This window comes from Athene noctua, chromosome 1, assembly GCF_965140245.1.
Source record: "Athene noctua chromosome 1, bAthNoc1.hap1.1, whole genome shotgun sequence".
NCBI classification, from domain to species: domain Eukaryota; kingdom Metazoa; phylum Chordata; class Aves; order Strigiformes; family Strigidae; genus Athene; species Athene noctua.
This window is the reverse complement of record NC_134037.1, coordinates 111,890,562-111,918,338: the sequence shown is the minus strand read 5'-3', so window position 1 is coordinate 111,918,338 and position 27,777 is coordinate 111,890,562. Positions and strand designations below refer to the sequence as shown.

The window sequence follows — 27,777 nt, the reverse complement described above, 5'->3', positions numbered from 1 at the left end:
TTGTTCAGCTTTCTGCAGCTAGCTTTATCTAAGACAAGGAGTGATGTCCCCACTCACACACAGAGTAGAACTGCTCTTTCTAATAAACTGCAATATGAGATCGACCAGTTAATTATAGTAAATGTAAAACAAGCTTGATAAATTTCCAGTGAGGGGACAAGAAACTGCTAGTTTGAAATACAACTTTATTTTTTTAATCAATATGCAATCTACAAAATGTTATTACAAGATTAACAGTATGATCTGTTTATACTTATACTGACAAAAGACCCAAATAAAATTATATTTTCTATTAAGAATACCAGCACTGCTTCAGAGTTATCAAAATTATAGCTAAGAACTACTAACTGCAACAGTTAGTTACTGTGTTTAGTCAACAACAAGACAAATAAATGTAAAATAGAGGTCTGGACACTAATACTGCAGCTAAGAAGTCCATCAAGTAAAATAAATGCAACTAAAAGCAACATGTGAAAACACGTTTTCAGATGTAAAGTACTTTTGGACAATTAATACGAATCTAGAGGAATAAAAATCAAGGAGAATAATGATGGCAGTGGCTTGGCATCATGTTCAATGGAGTGCACCATCATCCTCATTTCTCAAGATCTGATACACAGGGGCAGCCGGACCATCGCTCCCACTCATCGCAAAGCTTCAGCTTTCACACCCAATAATACCTCTTTTCCTCTCTTTTGTGCTCTTTTCTGGTTGGAATAGGCAAGCACTGCAGGTTGCTTACCTACTAGCATCAAGAATGTTCTACAGTGGAGTTTTTTTCTGACCATTACCACTATTCCTTTCTTCTTTTTTTTTTTTTTTTTTTTGCCTCTCGTTTATTCTTAGACACTTTGATGCAGATCCCATTTTGTCAGTTAAAAGACTTCCATTGACTTCAACGGGTGTTTGAATCCAGAATTACAACAAGTACCGTTTACCTACAGTAATACAATTAGTATGAGAAAGATGAACGTAAAGATAAAATTTGTTGGTTTCAGCAAATCTGACACTTTGTAAATAAGGCAAACACTATAAAAATAGCTGTTCTCATTGATTGCTGTTTAAAATGTAAAATATCCCAAACCCTGTCAGTCCCTTGTGAAGGAAACACAGATAATATCTAAATACTGCCCTGTAGTAAATGTTAGTGAAGTGTCAGCATCTTAAGGGACCCAAAGAGTTGGAAGCATTTCAGTGACTGCAGGTGCTAGCTGTGGGAAGCAAAGATCAGATACATGTGAAACCTGTTTCCTCACAGGATGCCAGTGTACCTCATCGGTTATTTAAAGCTCCAAACCTTCGGCTAGCTGGACACTGAGAATCAAGACAGCTTATAGCAACTGTTCCTCATCTCCATTCCCCTCCCAAAATTACAGTTAGACTACTTACGGCCCAGATTTCTACAGAATCAAAGCCAGTATGTTTACTCATTGTTACCTGCTGTAATATTAATCAAAAATATTAGCAAATGAGTCTTAAACATTGAGAACATCTGTTCAGTAGGTTATACTCAAGGACATCCAAAAATGCAGAAGAAATGGGAAACCAGGGTGTTTCTGCTTTGGCATGTTACAATAGAATAGAAAGAATGTGATGGGGGGCAAAAAAGTCAGGCTACCCAAACTTTCACTAAACTGCAGCCTATGTTTAAATATTCTGACAGCAAGGCATACAAACATCAATTTGACACTGAACAGGGTAATTATTCAGCCTTAGGCTGCACTAATTGTCAAGTTTAAACTGAAAGCCACACATTAAACAGAGTAACTTTATTTCAGTGTGGCAATATTTCTGTGGAATTAATTCCCTGTGATCCTGATCCAATTCCGATTAAAGTTAATGGTGAGTCTTGCAGGCCTCAGATGGAAATCTAAGGGTGTGCAACATAGATAAAGCTGTAGCTTGACCTTCTTTTGTTAACGAGTTCAGTAAGGCCGAAAGATCATTTGCACCATACCAGATACAATCCAGGCTCACTAGCAGGAAAAATGACTTGCAGTGTGGCTGTTCATCACTTCAGCCATTCAAAACAGTAGCTCATATCTTGATGGGCCAACACTACACGGGATTCTTAAACACATCCTGAGATACAGCAGACACCTGACAGAATAAAAGCAGCCATTGCTTCTGCAGGACTTGTAACACCACCAGGTACCAAATGTCCAGAAGATGAGTGCTGCAAATGGGGAACCTAAGGTGAAAGAGTCCCAGAACAGCCTGGCTGTCCCTCCTTCTTAAATAGAGAAAAATAGGGGCCAGTTGGGCAAGACAGGCTTTCGACAGTAACCACTGCTAACAGATTTACTGAATTGGCTGTATTAATGCCAACCAAAATAAGTCGGCCTCAGACAAAGGTTAGTGCAGGTATCTGCAACATATATTTTGCTTCCTCTACCTTACTGAGCAAAGAGGTTAATACATATTGAAGCTCTAGTATAACCATGGACTTCAGCGAACTCCAGAGCTCTGCTGTGATGCTAAGTATAAACACTTTGCCCTAACGCACACTGTGCCCCTTAGTTCAGCTGAGAACTATATAAAACAAAATTAAATATAAATAAAACAAACCAAACTTGACTTCAAGGTGCTAATGGCTTCTCAAGTCAAAACAGTGATGGAGGATGCAACAACTGAGACATATTTGGATCACTACTACACTCAAATGCTTGCTTAGATTTATAATAATATAATCTGCTAATAAAAAGGGATATATAGAGAAGCCAAAATACCGTAATAGTCTATTTGGGGCTTTGGCAACACAATACCCATAAAAAACCTGCCCTCAGGACCTACTATAGAATCTATTACCCATTTCATTCCCAGCTTCCAAATGGGGGGAAAAGTTTATTGTGATGAACTAGGTTCACATTATGGCCTTCTGTTTCCTCAGACTGGTAATTTTCTCAGTGCATATCCCACATATTTCTACTTTCGGGGAATAACATTTATCTGTATTTTTACACAGTGTTCATATAAACAGTTACAAGCTGTGACAAAATATAAAGTGAGACTTAGTGCATTACTATATTTTTGTTCTCCAGTAATTTCAGTTTGAAGTAAGGATAATTTTAGGAAAACTGCAGGAGGAAAAAAAAAAAAGTATCAGGACTATTTTTTTAATTTATCAGATTTTTTTCAGACCTGGAATTACAGCCTGCAGAAAATCACAAACAGGATAATGGCTGAGGGGAAGCATTAAAACATTTCCCTGAATGCCAATGGTTTGTTGAAAACATAGTTAACACATTGATACGGGATTAACAGCTCCAGCTGCCTGCTGAAGCATCACAGCTTCACTTCTCTCGTGATAGTCCGTTCCTGCATTGTTTCCCCACAGAAAACGCCTTTAGAACCAGTAGCATGAAAACATCTCCCTTCCCAGGCATGGAAAGATTGTCTTAAAAGTTACTCAAAGCAACAACTCCTGCAGTTTCCTAACCAACATCTGGAACTTGCATCCTAAAGGAGACCCAGAGCAAATGGCAGCAACCAGCCACTTATTCAGTTTGTGGGAAAAACCCTCTACTGGTGCAAATTCTCAAAGCTTCATCAAATGAAATGGGCCTGGACTGATTTACGCTTGCTGAGGATCTGCCCCTTGTCTCACTTGCTGCAGTAGTGAAAAAGATTTGTCTAACGCTGGCACAGAAATTTCAAACACATCTGCCATATGTTTTTTTGCCCAAGAGATTACTTTGAGTGAACCTATAAAGTGCCGGGGAGGAAACACTCGCAGCCACAGAAAAATGAAGAATATTATTGCAGAGGAACTTTTCCCATTTTACCAATGAAATCACCCAGTTTCCAACTCATTAATTGAGGCTCTTGTCAAGAATAATATTACAACTTGCTCTGTTCACGTATATCGAGGGGAGCAGAAACATGGGGGACTTAAGTTTTCAAACACCACTAAAAAATGTAATTGGTCCTACTGGACCTTACACAGATGCTGGTCTGCACATAAGCACTCTGGCAGTTTTTATTGCTGAATATTATATGTCCAAGCGACATGAACTCTTTGAGTAATGCCATTAAGTTTCAATATGGAGTATGAGATCATTCCTAAGTCATAGATACACAACAGGAAAATAATATATTACAGTCAATTAAGTGCTCACATCCTGCAACTCTTTATAAGGAGACCTTACTCATACCAGTATTCCCATGACAGGAAGTTTACTTGAATGCAGGCCAGTCAAACTGAGTAATGATTTTCAGAATCAAACTCAAAAAGCACTAAAAAAAAGAAAAATTCAATGACCACGTTTATCCTAAACTAGGTCACTGCGCTTCTTCTAACAATAGAATTTCCTAGGTAAATTGATTCCTACTAATATCATATGACAGTGCCTCCTGTCCTCTTTTACTGCATTAGGCAATTGCCAGCCTTATCTGGATCTTCTCCATCAAGCCTAATCCACTTCTTTTCAATTTCAACCTGTAGTTAGAAAACAAAAAAAAGGAGGTAGAATTAGCAAATAATTGGGCAGTGAAAGTGTGAACTGCAGCAATGGCACAAATAAAATCTTTGAGACAGAATCAAAACATTTCCAGACCCAACAGATTTCAAAACCACTAGTCCCAAAAATAGCTCAACTAACACCACTGCATTTGCAGTTCTGTTTTTCGGCATCATCTTTGATCAGAAAAGGAATTATTTTTTAATGACTCTTTTGCTCAAAGTTGTTATCACAAGTACATGCAAGATACATTTGGAATACAAAGCACGTTCACTTTGCAAATACCGTATGAGGGAGTGGGGAGGAAGGAGAGGAGGAAAACACTGAAAATATAGCCCTGAAAATACCTGGCAGTTGTAAAAAGCTTTCTGAACCACATGTTTCTGAGGCTGCAGATCGCTCTCTATGCCCAGAGACCTGACTTCTGTTCCTGAGGCACAGGTATCATGAACGACAAACTGGACAGTAGCAAATGGATACCAGTCAGATGGTATTTCCTGGTCTGATCCAAGTTCCAGTTTGTAAGACAGGCTGTGTGGATGATCTGAACCTTGGAAAAGAAAAAAAGCAAACCACACCATCAGTTAATTATCTTTTCTTTGTTTACAGTACAAGATTAATCTGCTAGCAAGAGAGCACAACTCTATCTTTTATTAATGCAGAGCTGTTGTTATGATACAAGATTATCATGTCTATAATGTTTTGCTACTTGGGCATAAGGTGGCCCCTTACTCATTTTTTGTCTGCTTCAGGACATGTTTCACAATCATTGCGGTTTTACAAATTAATTTACACAAGATTTACCAGATCCTTCCAGCTTCTGATTGAGAGAGGAGTATTACAAACTTAGGGAGTGGTTGCTAAATTCAGACTATTAGGGAATAATCTCAGTTTTCCCTTAAAAATACATTTCTTATTCTCGTAGAAAAATAAAAAGAGGAAAGCCCCATCTCAGCCAAGGCAGAGATGATGTCCTGTGTCCAACAACCATCCTTTCCAGAGATCTCTGCTGTAGGAATTTTACTGGAGTGTTTATTTCAAGTACTACAGCTATCTTGTGTAACATCATTTATTACAGTATTTCTATGGCAGGAAGATAAAGGCACAGCTCAGAGTGATGCTCAAACAAGATAATCCCAGCTGCCAGGATAAGGGCTACCTGGACTTCCTTTCTAGCTTGGTTTGTTATGGGTAAAGAACATACCCCATTTCTTCCAAACAAAAGTATTACTGAAGTAACTGTCATTATAAAGTAGAGTCATGAAGGACTGCCTATGTAGTGCAGGATATTCTAAATTACTTTAATCCAGCCTTAGATCCTAGGGATCACTTGCTTTAGCATTTTTTATATGTGGCAATGGTGAAGGAAAGCATTTCTCCTTCTCCTGGCACCCAGGAACACCAGGATGAAAAGCCTGCTTTCCAAAGAAACCAAGGTCAGCAGGCTCACTATGTGCACGAAAGCAGTATAATGTAAAATAATGAAAAGAATCTGTTCAATCACAGCTGTCTCTCCAAATTCTTCAGGGCAAAAAGTAGTAATACTGTGTTTCTTCTCCTCTCCAGATTTTAAGCATCAGCATAGACAACTAACTACCATTTGGCTGCAGGCAGAGAAAAAAAAAAAAAAGCAGAGAAATTGGCTGTATTTTGTCAAAGGCAAGTCTGGCAGTGTAAATCTGGTTTTCATCCATTACACTGAATGGCATCTCAAAGTTCAGGCAAAAATTCTTTATGCACTGGCTTTCTCCAGTGGCAGGAATCAATTTCATATCAGAATGAAGGAAATACTGAAGATGGAGTTAACATACACTGAGCTTTATCTGTCCTGTGGGAAAAAACACTATAGCACTTCACATTCACAGGCTTATGGGCATTTTACAAGGCAAAAATAAATTTTAAAAGCTACATCTCTGCTGCTCCTGGCAGCCTTGGGGTGGGTGCATCCTCTGGCCTGTGCTGCAGCTTTTCCCTGCAACCTGCCCCACAGTCTACCCAAGCCAGTTCTGATTTTAGGAGATAATTTACATTTGAGCAGTTTGATGGGAAGAGTTCTGTCACACGTGTCTCCAACTTCACCAGAACAAAGTCTAATTCGATAAACCTTCCTCCAGATTTCATTCCAAATTCAGCATAAAGTCAATGGGTCCCAAAAAACAAGGCTTAAAGAGCATGAAATTCATGCTTGCCTTAGTCATACTCACTATAACATTTAACTTTTTTTTTTTCCTTTTGACTAATTATATAATTAGTATAATGAATAATTCCCTCCCTTCTCCTTGCTGTTACACTTAACAGCACAGTTAAAACTTCACTGCTTGGAAAAAAAGGTGAGGGAAGAGGAGAAAGGAATAGGAAATGTCCTTTGGATTATCAGCCCCTAAACTTCAGATGGGGAGGTCTCCAACTCTTTTTCTCCTCCCTTCTTTTTTTCATGTTTAATAACAGCAACAATAATCAGTAGCTTAAAAAGCTGTCTGCTGTCTGCAAGTGTTCCTCTCTCTATGCAGCTGACCCCAAAGGCACGCACACAGAAACACAGCCACCACTTCGGGTAAGGGGCATGTCACCGGACAAGTGCAGTCCTTCACCATCTGGACTCTGTACATGGCTGATTTACAAGCATCCCCTGCAGGCTTGCTTCCAGCAGTACATCTCATTCAATCCTTATCCTAAATGCAGCTTCTTCTACATAACTACCTATAACACTGAGAGAAAACCTGACCTGGATTTCAGAAAACAATGCTATATACACCAACTAGAATCCTGCACCATGGAAGAGTATCAAACACTGGCCATGAAGTCTCCCAGGCCTCTTTAAAGAAACCTGTATCACAATGGAGAGCCAGCAACCACTCCCCACAGGGGATTAGGTCCTTCTTTCTACCAAAGCATGGCTCTAATACATGCTCATAAGGAACTGCTTACAGAAATTGTAGGAAGAGGTAATACAACTTGCAAGGGCAGATCCATAAAAGCGACTGGTATGATCACTGCAACAAAAAATGTGTAGGTCCTGAATTTGGGGAATGAAGCTCCCCTAAATATGTCTAGTACAATAGCACTTTTAAGGTGAGTGGGGAGAAGTAGGTGCCCAGCAATGGCCATCACCAAAGCCAGCACAGAGGAAAGGAAACCAAACTGAGCAGGACAGGCTGGAGAGACTGGATGGAAAGACTTCAACCTTCCTTGCAGACTTCGCAATCCACCTGCTACACCAGCCAGAGCACAATGCTTTACAACCCTCACACACTTAAAAAATTATGACCACCACCAAACCATGGCCCATGACCAAAAGCAGCAGTGCTGTCACCTCCTTTTTATGTAATAGCCTACTGCTTAGTTCACTCGCACATGAATCGGACTTAGAGTCACTCACGAAGCTACGCAGCAAGGCTGGTAGGGGGGTGGAGTAGGAGGTACTGACTGATTTGTGCTAAATTGGTGCTCCCAGCGTGTGCGAGACATTACCTCTGAGCACGCTACAGGACAGGGTCCTTCAAGGCACTACAGCACAAAGATACCCAGTTTGTAAGCCTGTAAAGGTCTTAAGCAAAGGATTGCAATGCCAGGGACACACAGCATGTGGCTAAAGTCTCAGGACAATAAGACAATACACAGAGACGGGTAAAAGTGTAACATTAGGTTCTTTATTACTGAAACAGAGGAGGGAACAAAGTCAGAAACAAGTGCTGGAGCCACCTGTCAGCTCCTTGAGAATGAAGCTGGAGCACTAAACACGTGTGAGGAGATGGCACTTCATCACTCACGTACATAGCGACAGGCAGATCTGTATACTTCTGTGATGTGGGCCTTGTCCATGATCTGCTGCTGGTCATCTCTTGCTGTGTCCAAGCCTATTTCTCCTGCACTAACACTCTCTTGGCCCACAGTCCCTCTTCCAGACTGCTTATCCTTGAATCTGCCATCATCCCAGCAACAGCTGTGGTGACAGCAGCACCAGTGGTAAAGGAGGCTGTAAGAAGCACCCCATTCCAGAGCCAAACTGTGAGATGTCATCACATCTGTGGCACAGCAACCCACCTGAACTGTGCTCCTCTTGGCCCCCAGGACCTGCTCCACTCCCCCGTGGTGGTATCAGGATGCAGCCTGGCAACACACTTACTTGACCCTGTCTTTGTGCTGTTTGCTAGGTTGGGATGTGCAGACTGCACAACATCAGCCACAAGTGAAGTGTCCTGGAGAAAACAGGGGCTGCAACACTAAGATGGTGTGTCATGCCTTGTCCAGAAAAGTGGTGATCTCTGCCTCTGGGGCTATGGTTGACCAAGAATCTGAGGAGAAATGGTTTGTCAAAGAGCAGTAGCAGCTTGTTTGGAGTCCAGTTGCAGTAGAAGGAAAACAGTTTAGATCTAAAGGCTTTTGGAGATCAGATTCACCATCTTCCTGTTGTAGAAGGGAGGCCTATGAAGAAACAAGTAGCAATGGGAACTGTCTGGAAAATTATTTTGTCTTCTGAGAAAGGGAATTCAGAAATAACCACTGCTTGAAATTTTCCTGAGCAGGCATCTGATGGTCAGTGTTGGATGACAGATATCCATTTGAGCCCAGGTGTTAATTGGCTGTTCCTCTTGGTCTGCTGCTAAAGGCTCCCCTGTTAGACATGGCACAGTCGTGACTCAGTGCCATACAGCCCTTAAAAAAATCCCTGGTTTTATATTCCAGCTAACCCACACCCATGAGGTGGTCTCAGTGTTGGGATCCAATAAGTTCTGGGGTCCTTCCTTTCCCCTAGGTAGTAACCTGCAAAAGGCAGAGATGGTAGTGTTAGGATCTGGGTAAGGCTACTGTCCTGAGTCCTCTGGAGCAGCCTCCACTGGACTTTTTTGCCTACTCCTAAAACACGGGGTTCCCCCCAACCCATCTGTCTGCTGTACCAACATCAATGTCAGAAGGAGGTACTCACCACTTGTGGAGAAGTTCTTCTGCCCACCGTTGGGCTGTGCTAGGAGTATAGAGCAACTTCTTCCCATCATCTGTCAGACAACAAAGTGATCAACCAAGGCTTTGGAAGACTCTGAGCAGTGCCTTAGAGTTCACCTAAACCTGGCCAGTCCTTGTCATCTCTGCTCTGTGAAACTATTGCTTCCCAGGCCTTGTATTACAACTGGAGTTAGAAGAAGAAAGAGAAGCTGCATGTACAAGATCCCTTTCAAAAGAAACTGTAATGCTGAAAGCAAGATGTTGGCCAGAAACAGAGTAGAGGTAGTGGTGTGGAAAGAAAAAGGGGTTGGAGCAGGCACAGTGTAAGTTTGTACACCAAGCTAAGACAATGTATTCACAAAATGTGACCCATCAGGCATTGTGGAGACGTGACCACCTGGACTGATGAAATCAAATCACTCCTGAAAGGCAACCAGATAATTCGGGGGGATAACTGAGCTTTTACTAGCTAACTTAGGAGACTGAAACCCTGCAGTTTAGGTGTCTAGGCAACTTGTTAAGACTTTTGTGAATTGAGAGACCTAAGTCTTTCCTGATTTACGTCTGAAAATCTGACTCTCATTTCCTAAAAAAGTTCTCTTCCTCTGGAGAATAACAACAAGAAAGCCAAAGCAAACTAATGGAAAGTTCACTAAAACTATGAAATTAGATTGAAATTGTCATTTAGCACTTCAAAAACAATTAATAATCTAAATTCACTACACCTACTCACACTATTTAGCCCTTATTCACCTGTATGAACAGCATTCAAGCAACACTGATATGAAAAAGGCTTATGAAGCCAAGAAATTTAGACTGAAAAATGTGCTAGTTATTTTACTTAAGTAGTAATTCTACTTTTGCCAAAATCAGTCCAGTTCTAAAAGTCTTATTCTGAACATGAAATCATCAACAACTACTAAGAACAGACTGACATTAGGGATGTTAGAAATTAAGTCCTGCAGCGATATCTAAATGGGTGCATTTATCCAGGCTTCTGGGAGAAATGCCTAGGAAATAGGTGAGTGGCAAGGCACCACCACCAAGGAGCAGATTGCAGTGGTGCTGGTGCCAGGAGGTGGCAGGGCAGGGATAGAGCCTACCTGACAAAGTCATGGCTTGGGGTTTCCACCTAGGCAGTTTAGAAAATAAGAAAAGCAGCAGCTGAAGGTTGCTGGGAACCACACCACCTCCCACACTGGAGTCCATGCTCAGATGCTAAAAGGCAGTAGCAGGGCTGCCAGCAGCCACAAGCTCCCCAGCTCCATTTCTCTGTGTTGCTTAATCACTGCTTCATCAGTGTGGCTCCATGATGCAGAAGAAGAAATAATCAGCTGAAGAATTGTTGCTTTACACAATGGCCCATGGATGGAGGTGTCCTAGCAGGGAACACCACAGGGCACAGATGTACACAGTAAGAGATTAAAACACAGCATTTCAAAGTCTAGTCGCTCCCAGCTCTCTGGGCAACGCAGGTGCATACAGCTTCTCCAGTTCAAAGACTGGCCCCAGTACTGTGCTGAAATCATAACATGTTCTACATTTCCTTATCCAATGCTCCAGTTTCACCAATGTAGACTCAAATTGCAGAAATGTAATTGAATCAACCCTTCAAAGTCTATGATTTTACAACTTTAAAAAAAAAAAAAAAAATGCTAACGCTCTGGCTTTAAACTCTCCGTTTATGTATCTGAATAAACATAGGCAGCTTTTAAAAATCTAGGGTATCTCACAGCTCATATCAACTTTGCTTGGCCAGCACTCTCCCAAGGAAGCACTTTAGTAGAATCCAGTGGATAGTAACATATTTCAATGTCTATAAAGAGAGTCACAATATAACTGCAGGCAACCTTTCCTTTTCCCTTTTTTTTTTATATATTTTTTTTTTTAATTTTTATTTAAGAAGCCTTGGACAAAGGCTTTTTGAAAGCAAAAGCCTCAGCATATTTTTCTCCCTGCAGTAAACATATTATGAAAGTTTACATACTTCTATTAGTTTGACTGCCTCCAGATTTTTGGCAAGCCTTGGGACAGCTCTATTTTTAAACTCTTAAGTGCATAAAAAAACTTGATAGAGAGGGCTAAAATTTGACCAGGCAGTATTACTACCAAAATGCTTTTTCAAACACATGAACATTTCAAGGACAAAAATGATTTTGCAGATCTTGGCCAGAGGAATTATTCAAACATCAGAAGTTTAAGCTACTGGTAGAAGATAATACAAAGCTGTAGAATGCCCCCCAAAACAGTTCTTACTTTCAAATAATACAAATCTGAAGTTAATTGTGCACATTAAATGTTAAGGTGAATGAACCGCAGAATTAAAGACTTTAGAAGACTTATAATCTCTTTTAAAATTGCCTGACTAGATTGCTGACTTGATTTTGCAGAAGCAAACTTACATTAAATCGCAAAGAATATTAAAAGCTACCCAGTCAGTCAGTCCCATAAGCCTTGAGAAAACACAAGGGTCACAGCAGCACAGAGCAAATCCTTGAAGCCTGGAGTGCAAGACACCCATCTCCACAGATTTTGAAGACCTGAGGATTCTTCTTCTGTCTACTAGTTTCCCTACATCTCTCCATCTGCCATCTTGCAGGCTCCCCAACCCCTCCCTTACTGCCTCCCTTTATCTTACACCCCCCACCATTTAGTCTGGCTTGGCTCCCTGCCTTGTCTTAGCCCATCTGCCGGTGCTGCATCTCCTCTGCTCTCCTGCTGCCCATTGCTCAGCAGCCACCAGCATCCTCTCCAAGCAGAGTGTGAGATCCTGGGGGAACAAGCAGCGTGTAAAAGGGAGGGCTCAGCCAATTCAGGAGGAACTATACGGCATTAGCCACAGGGCCAAGCTGACCACAGGTTCTTCCAAAGCAAAAGAACAGGAAAAACAGAGATGGCATTAACGTGACATCATTTCTGAATGATGACACCACAGCAGTGTTTGTGCTGTTCTTCCCATGATGTGCAGCAACAGAAATCAAAAGGCACGAGTGCTCAAGGTTTGAGAGACCTCATCACCTAAGCAAGACCCAGTCTGCACACAAAAGGGACCAGTATTTCCATGCAGCATCATTGGTAAAAATACTAGCTCTTGCCATGCAATAATTCATACTCTCAGTCTGCCACATTAGCATGCTGATGTAGGGCACTTTCAAATGCTGTTTTAATACCAAGAGCAATCTATATCATATCTAGGCTCAGGATAATATTCCCTTTTCATTTGCTGCTGCGTCATTTTTTCTGTTGATCTGTTACTTCTGTCACTTGAAGTATCAATCAGAATTCAAATATCAAATATCAAACTGTAAAAAAATAAAATAAATTCGTAATTACCTAAACAACAGGTCAGATTAAATATAACTTACAATTAGTTAAAAATGAGGAAAAAAAATATCCTCAGGTGTTTTTTTCCCTTTACTTTTTTTTTTAATAGTTTTGAATGTTAACTCTCACCTGCATGCACATCTAGCTCTAAGAACCTGGGAGTGGATGTGTCAACTTATAGTACTAGCATACCTGAAACCAGGACTCAAGAAGATTAAATTTTTTCCGGACATTTTAAAGAGATAGTATCCTAACTGTCTGGACTAACTACAGCACTAGGCCAATCAATTTATTAATATTACACACTTACTCCCTTCTTAAAAGTACAGCTATTTTAGGCAAAATGCTTTAATAGATGCCCTTGTCTTACACAGATTCCCAAAGCCTCAAATACATATAAAGCATATCCAAGCAAAGGATCAAATGCCTTCACTCTACAGAACTCAAAGCAGAATACTGTATTCCTCAAGAATTTTTATGCCTTTAGAAAAGTACTGTATAGTCTATGAATCTGGTAATGTGACTAAAAACTGGAACTTTAAAGCCATAAATTTATATTTTCCTTCTCCAAAAAGACATATTTTCTCCATTAAATTAAGATGAATTCACTATTTCACTTAGTGGGAAATTAACAACTTCCACGTGCACAACTATAAACTTAGCTGGTTTTACAGGTGCAAGTTTTTAGTGAGGCACCACCACCAGAGAGAAACAGGAATAAAGTGGGAGGCGTTTTTTGTCAGTGCAGCTATTGCCATGAACATACAACCTCAATGCACAAGCCCATAAAGGAGGTAATAGATAATAGCCTTTGCAAAAGCACAGTCGACTTCCTACAGCAAGTTTGACCACAACACCTTCTAGTTATGCATCATACCTACCATTTCTTAAATAATGCCAGAAAGCCAAGACCCAACAGTAACAATACCATCTTTTCTATTAACTGTGTGATTTTGGGTGGGCAAAACATTTTACCTACTAGCGTTAGCCTTCCATCCCACCACTGCACAGCCGGTATATGTGAAGCATAAATGCTTCCCTCTTTCTTGCTACAGACTTGAGGTTTACTCAGAATTACGAGATCCACTTCCATAATATTGCACACTTACAATTACTAAGAATAATACATCTGCCTCCATTGAATAAATTAGGAAAATGTCCTTTAAAAAAGAGGGCTATATTCTCTTTTTTCTAAAAGGTTACTCTAGCATCTACCAATACCACCACACAGATAAAAACCCCAACTACAGAAGCTGATGGAGGTACACAAGCATAAAAACAGTGAAGATACGCAACCAAGCCCATCATTTTATAGTGCAAATTATTTACTTGAGTTTTTATCTGGAAGCCTGTCTATCTTCCACACAACAGCCCTGTAGGCGTTCTCGTATTTTGCTGTTCCAGCCGAGACTTGTATTACGGGGTCAGATTCAACCTCGTGTAAAGCACCAAGGCATGCTCTCCTATTCATTTTTGCTTTTAGAGACTTCTGCCTTTGGAGGTTCATGGTCCAAAGTGCTTTGACCCACTGTGTGGGAACGGGAAAGCGTATCATAACATTTTCACAGTATTTCACAGCAGATAAACGCATTGGGATCGGAGCAGTTGAAGGCATGTTTATAAAAGCCTGAAGTTCCACGTATGCTCCCTGAACCACTACCACAGCCTTCACAGAAAAGGGAAGGTCTTGCCCATTATACCGTGTCCTGAAACGCATCAGTTCCAGCCTATAGGCATCTGGGGGTGTAAACTTAATAATTCGCGATTGCACAAATTCCTGCTCTTTGACACAGTTATGGAAATGGCAATCAAGAATATCAATCCATTTCTTCTCCTCCTCCTTCTCGAAGTAACGCTCATCCCTCTTTTGGAGCTCCAGGTCATTCAGGGTTAGAAAGCAATCGGCACTTCCATTCACAAAACACAAGCAGTAAATGTGTGTGATGACGGAACTTTCTACTAGTTTTCCTTCTGCCTTGGTGACTTTCCCCCAAAAGTTATCCACTATTTCCAGAGTCATTTCTTGCTCTTCATAATTCCTCTTTTGTCTAGAAAGAGTAGGAAGTTTCATGAGCTCTTCCTCGACTGTTACGAGGAAATCAGTGAAGTCGTTATAATCTGTGGTGCCCAGCTTTAACATTTGCTCAACCTCTGGCTCATGGGTCACTTCTACTTTGGGATGATACCTCCTCTTCTCTGTGTAAGACACGTACTCGATCTTCACGGTATGGATTTTTCCTGAGACATTATAACTCTCTAATTTGGGTTCGGACAGCTTACAGTGTGGCTGTAGCTGGAATTCCTTGAAAGGTTTCTCCAGGCCCTTTTCATAATACATCTGCAATACACCTCCAGCTAGGACGCTAAGGTAAATAGGGCCCCATTGCCGAGATGACATCATGTTCTTCTTTTCAGGAATCCTCAGCATGAACGGCCATCCATCTGCTTTCCGGCTCCTGAAGAGGCTGCATGGGACAGCGGGGGAGAGCTTGTGCCATGCCTGAGTGCTGGAGCTGGGCGGGCTTCCTGCGGCATCGCAGCTATCAGCTTGCAGGTGTTCAAGCCTCTCACAGATGTAGCTGAAGGAGCCCTGGTTAAGGCTTTTCTGATCGTGGCAAGTTTCTTTGTCTTTAGGATAACAGACACTCCTGTCGAGTGCTTTGTCCTTCCTGTGTGTGCTAACATTAGCTGGTGATGGGCTGAGTGAGCATCCTTCTTTCCAAAAAGGACTGGAAAAAGCACAGTCATTCTGAAAGTATGGGAAGCACCCTGGTGCTGACGACAACTCTCCTAACTCCTCGCAGCTTCCTGGCAGATTCGGGCTTCCTTTGTCTGTTGATTTGGAGACTGAAGTCTTAATTGGATGGTCATTAGGCAACGTGTTCAAATGAAGGCTGCTTGGTTTCTCTGAGGTTATGGATGAGCAAATCCCAGGTGATGGAAGGTTAACGTTTGATGGCCATTCAGGGATGGGATACAGGATGTGAATCCCAGGCTTTGGGATACATGGACTTCCTGGGTAGTCTCTGGTAGGTGTAGTAAGTGGAGAGTTGCTGGGGGGTCCAGGACTTAGGTAGAAGTCAACTACAGGAGACGAGAGTGGGGTGCTGCCTGTAGAAGATGACCTACTTGAAGACTCATGCACACTAGACAGATTGAGTTTAAGGCCATTTGCTTTACAGCTACTCTGATTATCAGCTGATTTCTGAGGTGACTGGAAGAGTGGCTCATCATCGAAGGTGACCCAATTTGCTGGATTTGTGGAGCACATCTTGTAGGAGAAACTTGAGGCACTTGCACATGTATCACCCACAAACCATCTACGAAGAAACAACAGACATGAGCAGAAATAAACTGTCTTGAAAGACAAAACAAACCCAGCCCTTATAAAATTCAACCATGCAAAGCTCAAAATTTGCATGTAGTTCGCAAATCCAGTGTACTTTGTGTTTTATATGTATAATCAGAGGTAGTTGTGTAGAAGCAGATAAACTGCCTGTGAATCCCTGCTGCTCACCCGGGTTGAGGGTCGAAGGGAGATCTAAGCTTTATGGGATGCTCAGAATGTCTGATCAGAGAGAGGAGAAAGTCCCATGGTGATACAGGACCACCTGCATAACACCTTCTACTATACAGCTTATGTAGCCTGGAATAGGGACAGAGATTTTCCACACTAAGCATCTGCTCCAGGTTAGGTTTCCCCTCCTTCCCTCTATTAAACAAAACAGCATTTTACTAAGAATGGTGCAGCTTGTTCCAAAAACAAAATTAGGTGAGAAGGGATTATTTTTTGTTGTTGTTAAAAAGCTGTAGCAACTCAGTGCTGATGGCAAAGGTACACATACTACAGGCAGCAGGACAAAACCAGCCCACCAAGATAACATATGCAATGAGGAGCTAGTTCCTGAGGCCTCTGCAAGGCTGACATTCTCCTCCTGAGATGGACATAGGCAACAGGGCAGTTGCATGAGCATCCCCAGGTGAGAGGCAGCAGGGAGCCTGTTGTGGCCACCAGAACTGGCCTGTGACTCATCACACACTCCATGCTGCTACCTGAGGTGACTCCTGCCAGGAGCAGCATGCAGAGACTGGTCCCAGATGCCTTCTAGACCTGGACAGGAGTCACTTCACGTCAGTTCCTTCAACCCTGAGTTATGCTCTTTGACACATTGAGGGAGTGTGGAAAAGCATTAGTCTTACAAACAAGAAAGTTAGCCCTAAGGATGAGCAATACATCCCTGTTGAAGGGTAGACTACAAGCATCCACTGGAGGTAAAACACTGGTGAAACACAAGTCAAGGCCAAGTAACAATGTACGAATTGGCTGGCGGCCTGGAAAAAATACAGGTCTTTAAACTAATTAATAAACTACACTGCATCAAAGTGGTAAAGGGCTCAGCTAGATGTCCTCAGAGCAGAACTGCAACCAGTAAATAATTAATCTTGCCTTTGTGGTTTTAAATCATGCACTGAAATGCAAATGCTCACTGTATCCTTGTGTATGCTGTCCCCAAAGTTTTTCTTCCCCGCTGCTCCTGACTGTTGAAGAAGCAAGCAATAAATGGCTAATGACTGAGGAGGAATTGAGTACAATGAAGAACCACAGGGCACATATAAACATCGTTCATTTGATAAAAAGTTATTCTTGTTATGTCGGACCATATTCATGTATGCCTGAAAGCACAAGGAAGGCAGAGTTCATATAGACAAAACCACTGGCACATACATTACTCCATTAATTAAGGTTAGATAATGATGACTTAAAGCTATTCCCCTTCGTGCACAGACAGCCATAGTTAGGCCATTTATTAATTGCATGTCACTACAGTATACAATCATGTAACCACAAAAGCCATTCTTTATCTCTAATGTTTAAAGAACTTTTTGTTTCTAGAGATGCCAAAGTTGAGCCAAGTGAAATCTTATGCTACAAGTCATTATTTTTACCTTTTCCCCATTATTTCTTGGCCAGTTTATAGCCATTAAAAAAGTACCATAAACTGTGGCACAGTCTGCTCACTCTGCGGCCAAGCAAACAAGGGCTTGCAATGGAGAAGGACTCTGGTCCTTCGTTATTTTTTGAACTCTCGACCTTTTTGTTCAGTAAAAACATTTGCAGTATGCTAGTTATTTTATAAGCACTCTCCTCTCCACTTACAGAGAGAGAGAGAGAAAAGGAGCAAACAAGTTACAAATGACTATCATAGCTCAGACACACACAACTACCAGTGTGTCCTTCACCCACACAGTCACTTCATCAAAATAAAGCGTAGCAATGGTAAGAAAAATCACAGCTATTTGGTCTCGGACTTGGTCATCATTTTTTCCTCCCATTCCACACCCTTCTCCTCCTTACCCTCTGGTTGCGGGCACTGCCCTTCAGCAGTAGATATTGATTATTTCAAGATTGGGAAGTTTCAAAGTTTTCAGACCTTGCTTCACCTTAACAAGCTTTGCTTTTTAACAACAGCTTATGTGATGCTAACTCGGAGCATGACTTTTTTCTGTAACAGCCAGGACCATGAGGCACACTGGTAAATAGAGAGCACTAGGAAGGAGCCTCAAAGGCTGCCATTAAAAATTCCTCCGGCATTTACAACAGATAAGCCACCTCCAGCAAGAGAGAAAACCATGCTGAGCGAGGGGAGAGAAAACCTTTCTCTCGGGCGGGGCTCCAGAGATGATGCAGGGGTACAGCGTCAAGCTCGGTGGAAATGATGGCAAGTTCAGCAGCTGGATGAGACGCAGCTATTTGGGTATGACCACAGCCACGCCAAAGGGTCAAATCACAAAACACTGGGATGCACGAGTGACAAAGAAAACATAAAATGGGAATGTAAATAAATACAAATGTTGTTTACAGTAAGGAACACATTTTGCAGCCTGTTTCCCTTTCTTGCTAGAAATGAAGTTTTTCAGTGTCCTTTATTATTTCCAGATGTTGATTTTTTTTTCCCCCCAACGTCTGTTACTATTCACTTTTGAAAATGTGATGTTACAGATTATTCGGCAGGTTTTTTTCCTGCTACAAAACAAAAAGGTCCTTGAAATTCACCTGCCAAATATTTAACTTCAGTCAATAAATGTCTATGAAGAAAACCACTTCTGCAGATGGAGCTCTCATCTGCAGTTACAAAAACCACAGTGTACCTGTCAGAGGCTGTAGCTTTCACCTTTTATTACTGTTCCAGATACGTGTTGGTTTTTTTTTTTAACAAAAACACCCATGCAAGTAGTAAGTGTTGAAATAGCAGTTCCTCTACAATTGCTCACTGAACCCCAAAACTGACTACTAGGAATGGAGGAAAAAAAAATCCAAATGGATCTTTAAAAGCTTTTTGTATAATGTCATGCTAATAAAAGGAAATGCACCTTTTGTGTTATGGGCAGCACCATTCATCTAGAATTTTAAAAAGCAAAATAATTAGTCTTATGCTATTTTACATAGATTGTTCTCTGATGCTTTTACATCCGCACAACACAATAAAGTGATCCTTTCTCTCAAGTTCTTTTTTGTTCTAAAAAGTGCTCCAAATTCCTTCTTACAAATGAGGATGTTCTTCCTCAAAATTGCAGTAAACTCAGACTTCAAAATAAATGTGTTTTGCCTTCAGAAGGCTCCCAGGGGACCCACGTAAACGTAACCCAAATGTTTTGGGTAAGAGGAAAACGATACAAGATGCCACTGACCTCCATTACCACATGTTATGCGGCCCATAACATTTAAATTACAAGCATGTGCGGTATCTTGTTCAGATATGCGACAGGAAATACCATTTTTAGAATCTTGAAACTGCAAACAAAAAAATAATAGTTGATCCTGAATGCATCGATTCCAGTGAACCCAAAAGCTGCGACTCATCTCAATTCATCCTCTTCTGCCCGAAAACAATCCCCCATTTATCAGATTAACTCAGTCCTTCATCATTTAATGAACAGTGATTGCGGCTTAATTTCTTCATTTTAATACCTCGAGGATGTAAGGAAGATAAATCCTATCCTATTATTGAGAGATTTTACAGGCTGTAGATATTACCGGGTCCTTTGTTGCTTCAAAAGTCCCAGATCAAATCTGCAGCAAAAAGACTGCTCAACTTTTGTGCCTTGCTGGGGGATACCATTATCTCTTCCTACAGTAAAACAGTAATAATAACTTCCTACTTGCTCCAAGGTGCAATTCAAGCTATTGATTTTGTTACTTTTAATCCAGATACCGCTTGGTCCTCAGCTAGCTGAGGATGCTGACTTGTCATGCAGCGATGTCCCCCACCACCCTGCTGCAGTGGCCTTGCATCGCCTCCTACCCAGCGGGGATGCAGCAGCCTCTGAACCAGCACGACTGAACCCCCTGAGCAGCTCACTCCCAGAGTCTTCCCTAACATTTGGCACCAGTTAAAAACCTTAAGCACATCGCTTGGTTTTAAACGCAAAGGTCCTTTTTTTAAATAGTGGAGGAGCATGGGGTCCGCTAATGGGGAATGGTAGGGAAACGCCTCCCTTCTGCAAAGTGTAAAGCAAGTAAATGAATGTTTAATAGACAGTACTCACATTCCAAAATACACAGAAAAGCATAATTTTATAAATACATTCCTTATTGCCTCTCTATCTCCAGAGGCCATCACGGCTTCAAAACTGGTAAGGTATACATTCTCTAAATAAATTCTTTTTGTAACACCTGAGCACGTATCTTATGCGTGTCACTTGCATGGTGGGATCTTACTGGGCAAATATCAACCTCATGAATTGTTTCAAGCTCAAAAAACCCCAGATTTACGTACACACAGTGTGACAAAACAGTGAAATAATCCCTTCAAAATGAGCTGAGCTCTTCACAGGAGCTACTCTGTATACAACGCCTGGCCGTTATATTTCCACCCTTCCAGAACAACTGTGGACCCCATGCACTACAATCCGTCAATTATATTTCCAGGAACAACATCATCTGTTGCACAGAGGCTATATAGACATTTAAAGCAAAACTGCATACTGTGCACACTGTAGTGAAGCTGTCCCATACAATACCATGTGAGTTGTTACCATTTCTTGTACAAATATGTAGAGAATTCTTCAAGCATTTTGCCATAAAGTGTAACAGTCTCACAGGAAAGTACAAATTCTCTGCAGTTTAAGCAATAAAGCACATATGGTATATAAAATACACTAACCGTTTGTAAGCCCTTGTGATATCCAAGTAAAATATGGCAGATTTATCTCTGTATTTTACAGCCATATTCTTCGTATCACTGTTTTGTTTATTACTTAACCATGCAAAAAAACTCAAAGCATACCTTCTACATAAAATACTGTTTATGTTGATTTGCCTCAAATTTTATTTTGAGACTACATATGGCTGCATTTTTATTTAACTCTGCTCTACCTCTCCTAGACATACACCAAAAAAAAAGTTCTCCAACCTATACCTCTGAAATAAACATAAGCAAAAGGCACGACTGATGGGAAATACGAATTTCGTGGCTTTTGCTTGTATTTGGGATATACACATGGATTAAGTCTCCCACTGCATTACTCATTTCATTACTTCTAGAAAACAAGGAACTGGTGTAATAGTCAAAAATATACACTGACTTCAAAGTGTAATGTGAACTTATATTTACATTGCTCACTCTCTGGGGCATAGGCACAGCTGGGAAAAGTTTGGAGCTCGCAGCTAATCTGTTTAATTTGGAATTCCTTACTCTTGGCTCTGAGAGCTGGAGGATTTAAAGCTTTCAGCTTTTGACAGCGTGCATGTCCCCAGAGCAAAGGCAGGCGTAACTCATGCCAACGCCTCTCGCTATTACTTGTTTCTGCCTTGAGTCAAAGGGGACTTTACAAATAAGGTGGCTGGTACTTGCACTCACAAGCATGAAAAAAATAACATTTTTAAGGGCATCAACACAACACATCACAGTATGTTCCCAAGCGGAAACAACGCTTACTTTCCTCACTGGAGAAAAGGATACGGCAGAGGCTGAAGCTGCCTCTGGTGAGGATGCTGTCACACAGTTTGGGACGTGGGGGACTCCCCACCACAAGGCCAAGTCCTGACAGCTGCAGCACCAATGCTCTCTGCACACCAGGAAAGCATCCAGCACTCAAGAGGGATGCCGCACAGAGGCAGCAAATGAAAGAGGCCTGAAGAAATGCCAGCTCCTCTGCCTCTCAGAGTCACATCTCATGCTTCAAAGGCCATAAGCAGTATGAGATTCACATGGGGGGAAAAACCTGTGGGAAGCTCTCAAATGAAAAATGAAATAAAAGCAGCACTACTGTCAGATTCACATCTCTGCTAACTATTCTAGCCTGCTCAGCTGTGACTGAAGTGGGTCTTCCCCAAAGAAGTAGCTTTTGCTCACAACAGAAGGAGGTTAGATGGCGAGGACATTTCAGTTTATATGAAAATTTAGCACAGCTATTCAAAACAATTCCCATCTTTGCCATGAAATAACCACCCAAACCTTAGCTGCTGTGGACTGCAAATAAACTCCTTTCCATGTCTAGAACCATTCTAGGAGACCTTTCCTAACACTCAGATGTGAAGTCATTTCAAAGCTGCCTCAAAAAGACAACAAAACAGCATGCATGACCAGTCTTGTGTGTAACACGATCTGCTTCAACCGATCGTCCCACATACTGTAAGCTCTGATTCCCACACCCTCCCTTGCCCCACTCCAGTGGTCATACCAACATGAATGAGGCAGACCAGCTTGCTCCTTCAATATTTTCTTAGTTGGGAATAGAAATCAAGGCAGGAAAGCCTAGAGAAAATATTTTACTGGAAGAGCCTGTGGGATTTTATGGGCACGTGCCAAAGATGTTTTCTACAGGAACTGAGAGATTTTCGTAAGTCACTGCACCACAATCACCTGGGATCTGCATCACCATTCCTCTCAAGGCTTTTCTGCAGAGTTTATTATCATGAATGTAACTTTCAGAATGGATAAACTAACCAGAATAAATTAAAAATAATTAAACTAATTAAACTAAAATATAAATCTAATGTAAGTGCCACTGGGAAAGATAATGGACCAGAGACCTGAAGCCACTCTTGGAAGTCACTCAAGAGTTTTGTCATCTGTGCATGCAGCCAAGCACTGAGCTGCAGAAAAACAATAGTAGTCCTCTTACTGTAAAGGCCACCTCAACCACCTGAAAGAACGATAAACTTACTTGCAGCAACTCCTATACTGCTTGCTGTGACTTAGCCAGTAGGCAGACACATTACAAAACACATGAATCAATGAATGCAGCAGCATGGAGAAGTTAATCAAAAACCAATCTCCAGCTACAAAACGTTCAAGGATCACAGTGCTTACAATGAGCACTTTCTAACATTAAAAAAAAAAAAAAAAGTTTTCCCAATTCACAGCTACATGTAACTATTTTGTTTCAAGAAGATTCAATCACATCTTTCATCACACCATCAACTGTGGATTAATTTTGGTACATAAAAGTGATCCAGAAACAGGTACACTTTATAACCTGCTATTTTTTTTAAATGTAACAGAAGTGACAAAAAAGACGCTTATCTCTGGTATATCATCAGGTCTAACCACAAGAATGGTAAGCACCAGTACCTGACACAAGTCTAAGCATCTTTCTCAGGTCCATCAGTTCTAACTTCTCAGTCAGTTCCTCCAGAATAGACTCAGAAAAGAGTCCCATCTCTAATTTCTGGCATTTTCCTGTTCATGGGATGGATTCCTATCCCAGAAGGTGACAGACTGTGCCAGGTCTCAGTAACGTATGTCTGGTAGCACGTGTTTCTGTGCCTCTTTGGACCCCAGGTTTGTAACTGAGAAGGCAGGATGGGGCATGCCCATGCTGGTGCACCATTGGCAAACAGTGGATGGTCAGGAAAAACATCAAGAGGACACAAGCTGCTATCAGAGGTAGTAGGAGCATTTCTGCTAACTTGAATTAAACCACAAAATATTATACTGAACATCTTTAACAGAAGAAAACTATTTTCCAATAATAAATAATAAAAAGCATGATCAAATCAGTATTAGCTACCCAAGTGTTTTTATTTTCTTCTTTCCTGGACATCGCAGTGCCCTCTGTGACACATTATTTGTGTGCAAGATATGATTGCACCTTCTCGAAACAGAATAGTTATGTGTAGCTGTGGATTGGGAAAACTTTTTTTTTTTTTTTTTTATGTTAGAAAGTGCTCACTGCAAGCCTGTGATCCTTAAATAGTTTGTAGCTGGAGATTGGCTTTTGATTGACCTCTCTGCGCTGTTGCACTTCCTATTATCTGGTTAGACAAAATATGTAAATTATTTTTAATTCACTTCACAGTGCATATGCGTGTTTCCCTTGTGTATACAACACACCTCTCCACAGGGCCTTTCTTCTTCCTACAAAAGAGACCCCCCAGTTAGAAGACAAACGGGAGATGAGGCTGAGGCTGCTGGGCTGTCAAGCTTCAGGAGCAGCACGGGTGCACCCCTGAAAGGTGCTTCTGTTCCTGCTCCCATTCAGTTTACTCAGCCAGTCCTGCTTTATCCTCTCTGAATCACCCTCCTCTTCAGCATCACCATAGTGACTGCATAACTTACACTGGGTAGGCAGATTTCAGAGAGCCAAGGGACAGTTGCAGAAGACTCTCATGTAAACTGTTTATTGACACTAGCTGACATTTTACTGTACAGAAGGTTTGTTTTGTTGCATTTTTTTTAATTAAAAAAAAGCCAACATTCCCTCAGCATAGCTCTCTGGCCTGGAAGAGACAGGAAAATAAATCTATTTTTATTTACAGTGCTTCTGCAGGTCACTAAGTTAATGGAATGTTACTGCATCTTACTGAAGCACTTTTTAACTGTGTTTAGGAAACATGTTATTATTAGGAATGCACAAACATCCCACAAAAGTACTCTGGTCACAACAGCGCTGCAGAGGGCTTTGGCAAGTAGTTTAACATCCCAAACCCCTCCCTCTCCCTTTCCCCTGAGCAGAGGCAGAGATTTATAATATGCTACCAGGCAGCAGAAATGCAGTTATGGGTGGCTGTCCCACTTCTGTAAAATCAACAGGCTTTTTTTTTTTTTTTTTTTTAAGGATTAAGCAGCCCTCTGGATTTAAAAAAAAAAAAAAAAAAAAAAGAAAGAAAAAAAGAGGCTTGAATGCTTGGGCACATGGATCACATCAAAATATTAAATATTAAACTGGTCATGGCCAGAAACAATTTAAACCTGGTCCTCTGCAAGTGTTTGCAGTGTCCAAGGGAAACAAAGGATGCGATGCCACAAATACATGATGCGAAAGTACATTTCAAAAACTCTTTGCCACTAATCTCAGCAGTGAATAACAAGAAGTAGGGAAGCTAATATAATTATTTAGGATATTCATTGAACAACATATTACATTGTCCTGTTTGGTCGGTTTTTTAATACATGGTTAAAAATATCTCATGCCGTAGGGCCCAACAAACAAGTGTTAGTACCTTCCCAGAGACTAACGCATGACATAAGATTTGCAGAGCTCTTCTACCTGAAAAGTACTGCCTGACAGCATTAGTAACATGACAGACCAACTCTCTGCTAAACTGCAGCATGCTCTCCTTCTCCCTGCCTTAAAGCCTTGTAAGAATACTAGCACTGATGAGAAGGAGAGTCACAATTAAATTATTCTTTGTTTATTTGGATGGAGATATTTTTAATAGCTACTGATGACAGTCATGCCAGAAAGTATAATTCATAACACAGTAACCCAAAAAAGCCTCATTTGGATTCCTCTCCAAAACCTAAGACAGATGTGGGTAGCCTGGCTTTCTGAAGCAAAAGGCTTTATCTCATATTTACACCAATCAAAAACAGAAGAAAAGGAGTGGTGGACTAGAGGCATCTTGTTTACCAAAACATGAAGTAAAACCCTGTCCATTACAGTGCATCTCTATTCATGTAACTGGGTGCATTTCATGTCGGTGTTAACATTCACACAGAGGAAAACTTAAAAGTTTACATTACTTTGCTGTTTAGGGATCTGGATTTGGGCAGCCCTATCAAAAAGCTGGGCCATTAAGCTTACAAAGCCCAATCAATTTTAAAGTGATAGAAAATCACATTCTTCATCTGTGTAGATGGAGATGGGAAGACAGAGAATAATCAAATCTGAGCATGAAACAAGGACCTCATACCTGCCTTCGGGCAGAATTTCCCTTTGGTGAGATTTACAACTCCAGTCACACTCTGTTGTACAACTACCCTTTGTTGTACAAACTACTTCTGTGCTCAACTGCAACTAGTTACAGAGTGAAGTGCTAAGCTCTCCTCTCCATGTGGCTACCCATACATATAGTCAAGAAAGCAGATAATCTTTTTTCATAATATTTTCTTGCTGTAGGTGTGGTTTCAGTGCATTAGACCAGGCAACTCAAGGTTTTATCTTCAGCTACCCCTTTTTTCTTCTCTTACAGACATAGTCTCAGCCTCCAGACTCCAAAACTTCTGTTCCCTCCTCCCTCCTCCCCAGTCAGTCATTACCACTCTCCCAAAAAAAGCTAAGTCCTGTTTTCAGAGAAATCAGTGTGGGTTTCTAGTGTGCTCCACCTCAGTAAAAAAAAAAAAAAAAAAAAAAAATAAAAATAAAAATTGGGGAAGCTAAGTGTAGACTTCTGTAACTTAACTTTCTCTGGGCTCCCCAAAATACCTTAGTCAGCATTTTCCTAGCACATTTCAGAAGCTCTCTTATTTGCCACAAGTATCAGAACACTTACATCTTTAAAAAAAAAAACTAACTGAAAAGTCCCCCTTCAGTGAACATTTATTTAAAACCAGAAAGCGAAAATTTTCTATATTCTTTCTCATCCACACTATGCTTGAAATACCATCTCCAGAGTTTGCACTGAGGATATATGGTAAGTGCAATCTAATCATTTCAGCCCCATGCTGCACATCCTTCTGTATCCGCTCCGGTTGTTTTCCCAAAGCCCTGCACCCCGCTGTATGTATCAGAGAGATTTCTGCAGCAATGATTTCAAATACTGTGAGCCCACATGCATAGTTTAACATCGTCAGCTGAACCACTAGAAAATATGAGAAAGGCTCCAGGAATTCATTTCACTTCAAGTATTAAATAAAAAAACTTCTCGATCGCCCCAGTCTCCTCCCTAACACGGCAAAAGTCATGGGAACTTGATCCTGCGGGATGCCCGTCACACAAACCCCCCCACCGATTTCCGCAGAGGTTCAAAGCTCCGGGTACCCCACGCAAGACCATCCCCTCTTCACCACTTCTACTTTAAAAGAAACTGGAAAGGAAAACAAGAAAATAAAAAAAGGAAAAAAAAAAAAAAGAAAAGGGGGGGGCGGGAAAGGAAAGGGGGGAAAAAGGAAAAGAAAAAAAGAAATTAAAACAAAAAGGAAAAGGGACAAGGGAAAGAAAAAGGAGGAGGGAGAAAAAAGGAAAATAAAAATGGAAAAAGGAAAAGAAAAAAGGAAATAAGGAAAAAAGGAAAAGAAAAAGAGGGAAAGGAAAAGGAAAAAGGATATAAGGAAAAAAGGAAAAGAAAAAGGTTTAAAGGAAAAGAAAAAAGGAAATAAGGAAAAAGGAAAAGAAAAAGGGGGACAGGAAAAGAAAAAAGGAAAAAAGGAAAAGAAAAAGGGGAAAAGGAAAAGAAAAAAAACCCACGAAAATAAGGAAAAAAGGAAAAGAAGAAAAAACAGAAAACAAAAAAAAATTAAAAGCCTTTTTTTTTTCTTTTTTAAATCCTGTTCTTAAACCAAAACAAAGCAGCCTCATCCACCGGCCCGTTTCGAGCCGGGACTTCTGGGCTGCGCCTCAACTCCCGGGAAGATTCCACTTTTCGCGGAGCCCCCTCCGCGCCCCGCGGAGCAGCTCCATCGCTCCGGTGCCGGGGAGGGCGCAGCCTCCCCCGGGGCAGAGCCGGCCGACCCCCGCCGCGCTCCCTACGCCCCCCGCCCCCCCGCCGGGCCCAATCCTTACCCGCCGCCACCGCCTGGGCGCCGCCGTGGGGCCGCCCGCCGCCGGCAGAGGCAGCCGCAGCCCCGGCCGCGCTCAGCCCCGGCCGCGCTCAGCCCCGCCC

At 41.4% G+C, this 27,777-nt stretch overlaps 1 protein-coding gene across 4 annotated transcripts; it reads right to left on the bottom strand.

Moving 5' to 3' along the window:
- Positions 1-177: 177 nt before the first annotated feature.
- On the bottom strand, positions 178-27,777 carry STON1 (stonin 1). Of its 4 annotated transcripts, XM_074897397.1 has the most exons (5): positions 27,678-27,777; positions 14,058-16,048; positions 4,808-5,010; positions 4,332-4,438; positions 178-938 (listed from the first exon to the last, which is right to left on the bottom strand). In XM_074897397.1, exons 2-4 carry the CDS (start codon positions 15,997-15,999, stop codon positions 4,364-4,366), a joined length of 2,220 nt encoding a protein of 739 aa, XP_074753498.1. In that variant the 5' UTR covers positions 16,000-16,048; positions 27,678-27,777; the 3' UTR covers positions 178-938; positions 4,332-4,363. The 4 variants fall into 4 exon arrangements, 3 of the variants coding, with proteins under 3 accessions (XP_074753498.1, XP_074753497.1, XP_074753499.1); XM_074897396.1 differs by having other exon boundaries at positions 178-4,438; XR_012632937.1 differs by lacking the exons at positions 178-938; positions 4,332-4,438 and adding an exon at positions 8,505-9,224 and having other exon boundaries at positions 4,944-5,010.

Bases quoted from the DNA above. Each gene is read 5' to 3' on its own strand.
- STON1 (XM_074897396.1), bottom strand. From the start codon at position 15,999: ATGTGCTCCACAAATCCAGCAAATTGGGTCACCTTCGATGATGAGCCA. The intron at 5,011-14,057 runs GTAAATAATTTG...TTCTTTTCCAAG, and splicing joins GCTTCCAGATAAAAACTCAA to GTTCAGATCATCCACACAGC. The intron at 4,439-4,807 runs GTATTTTCAGGG...TTCTAACTACAG, and splicing joins AAGCTTTTTACAACTGCCAG to GTTGAAATTGAAAAGAAGTG.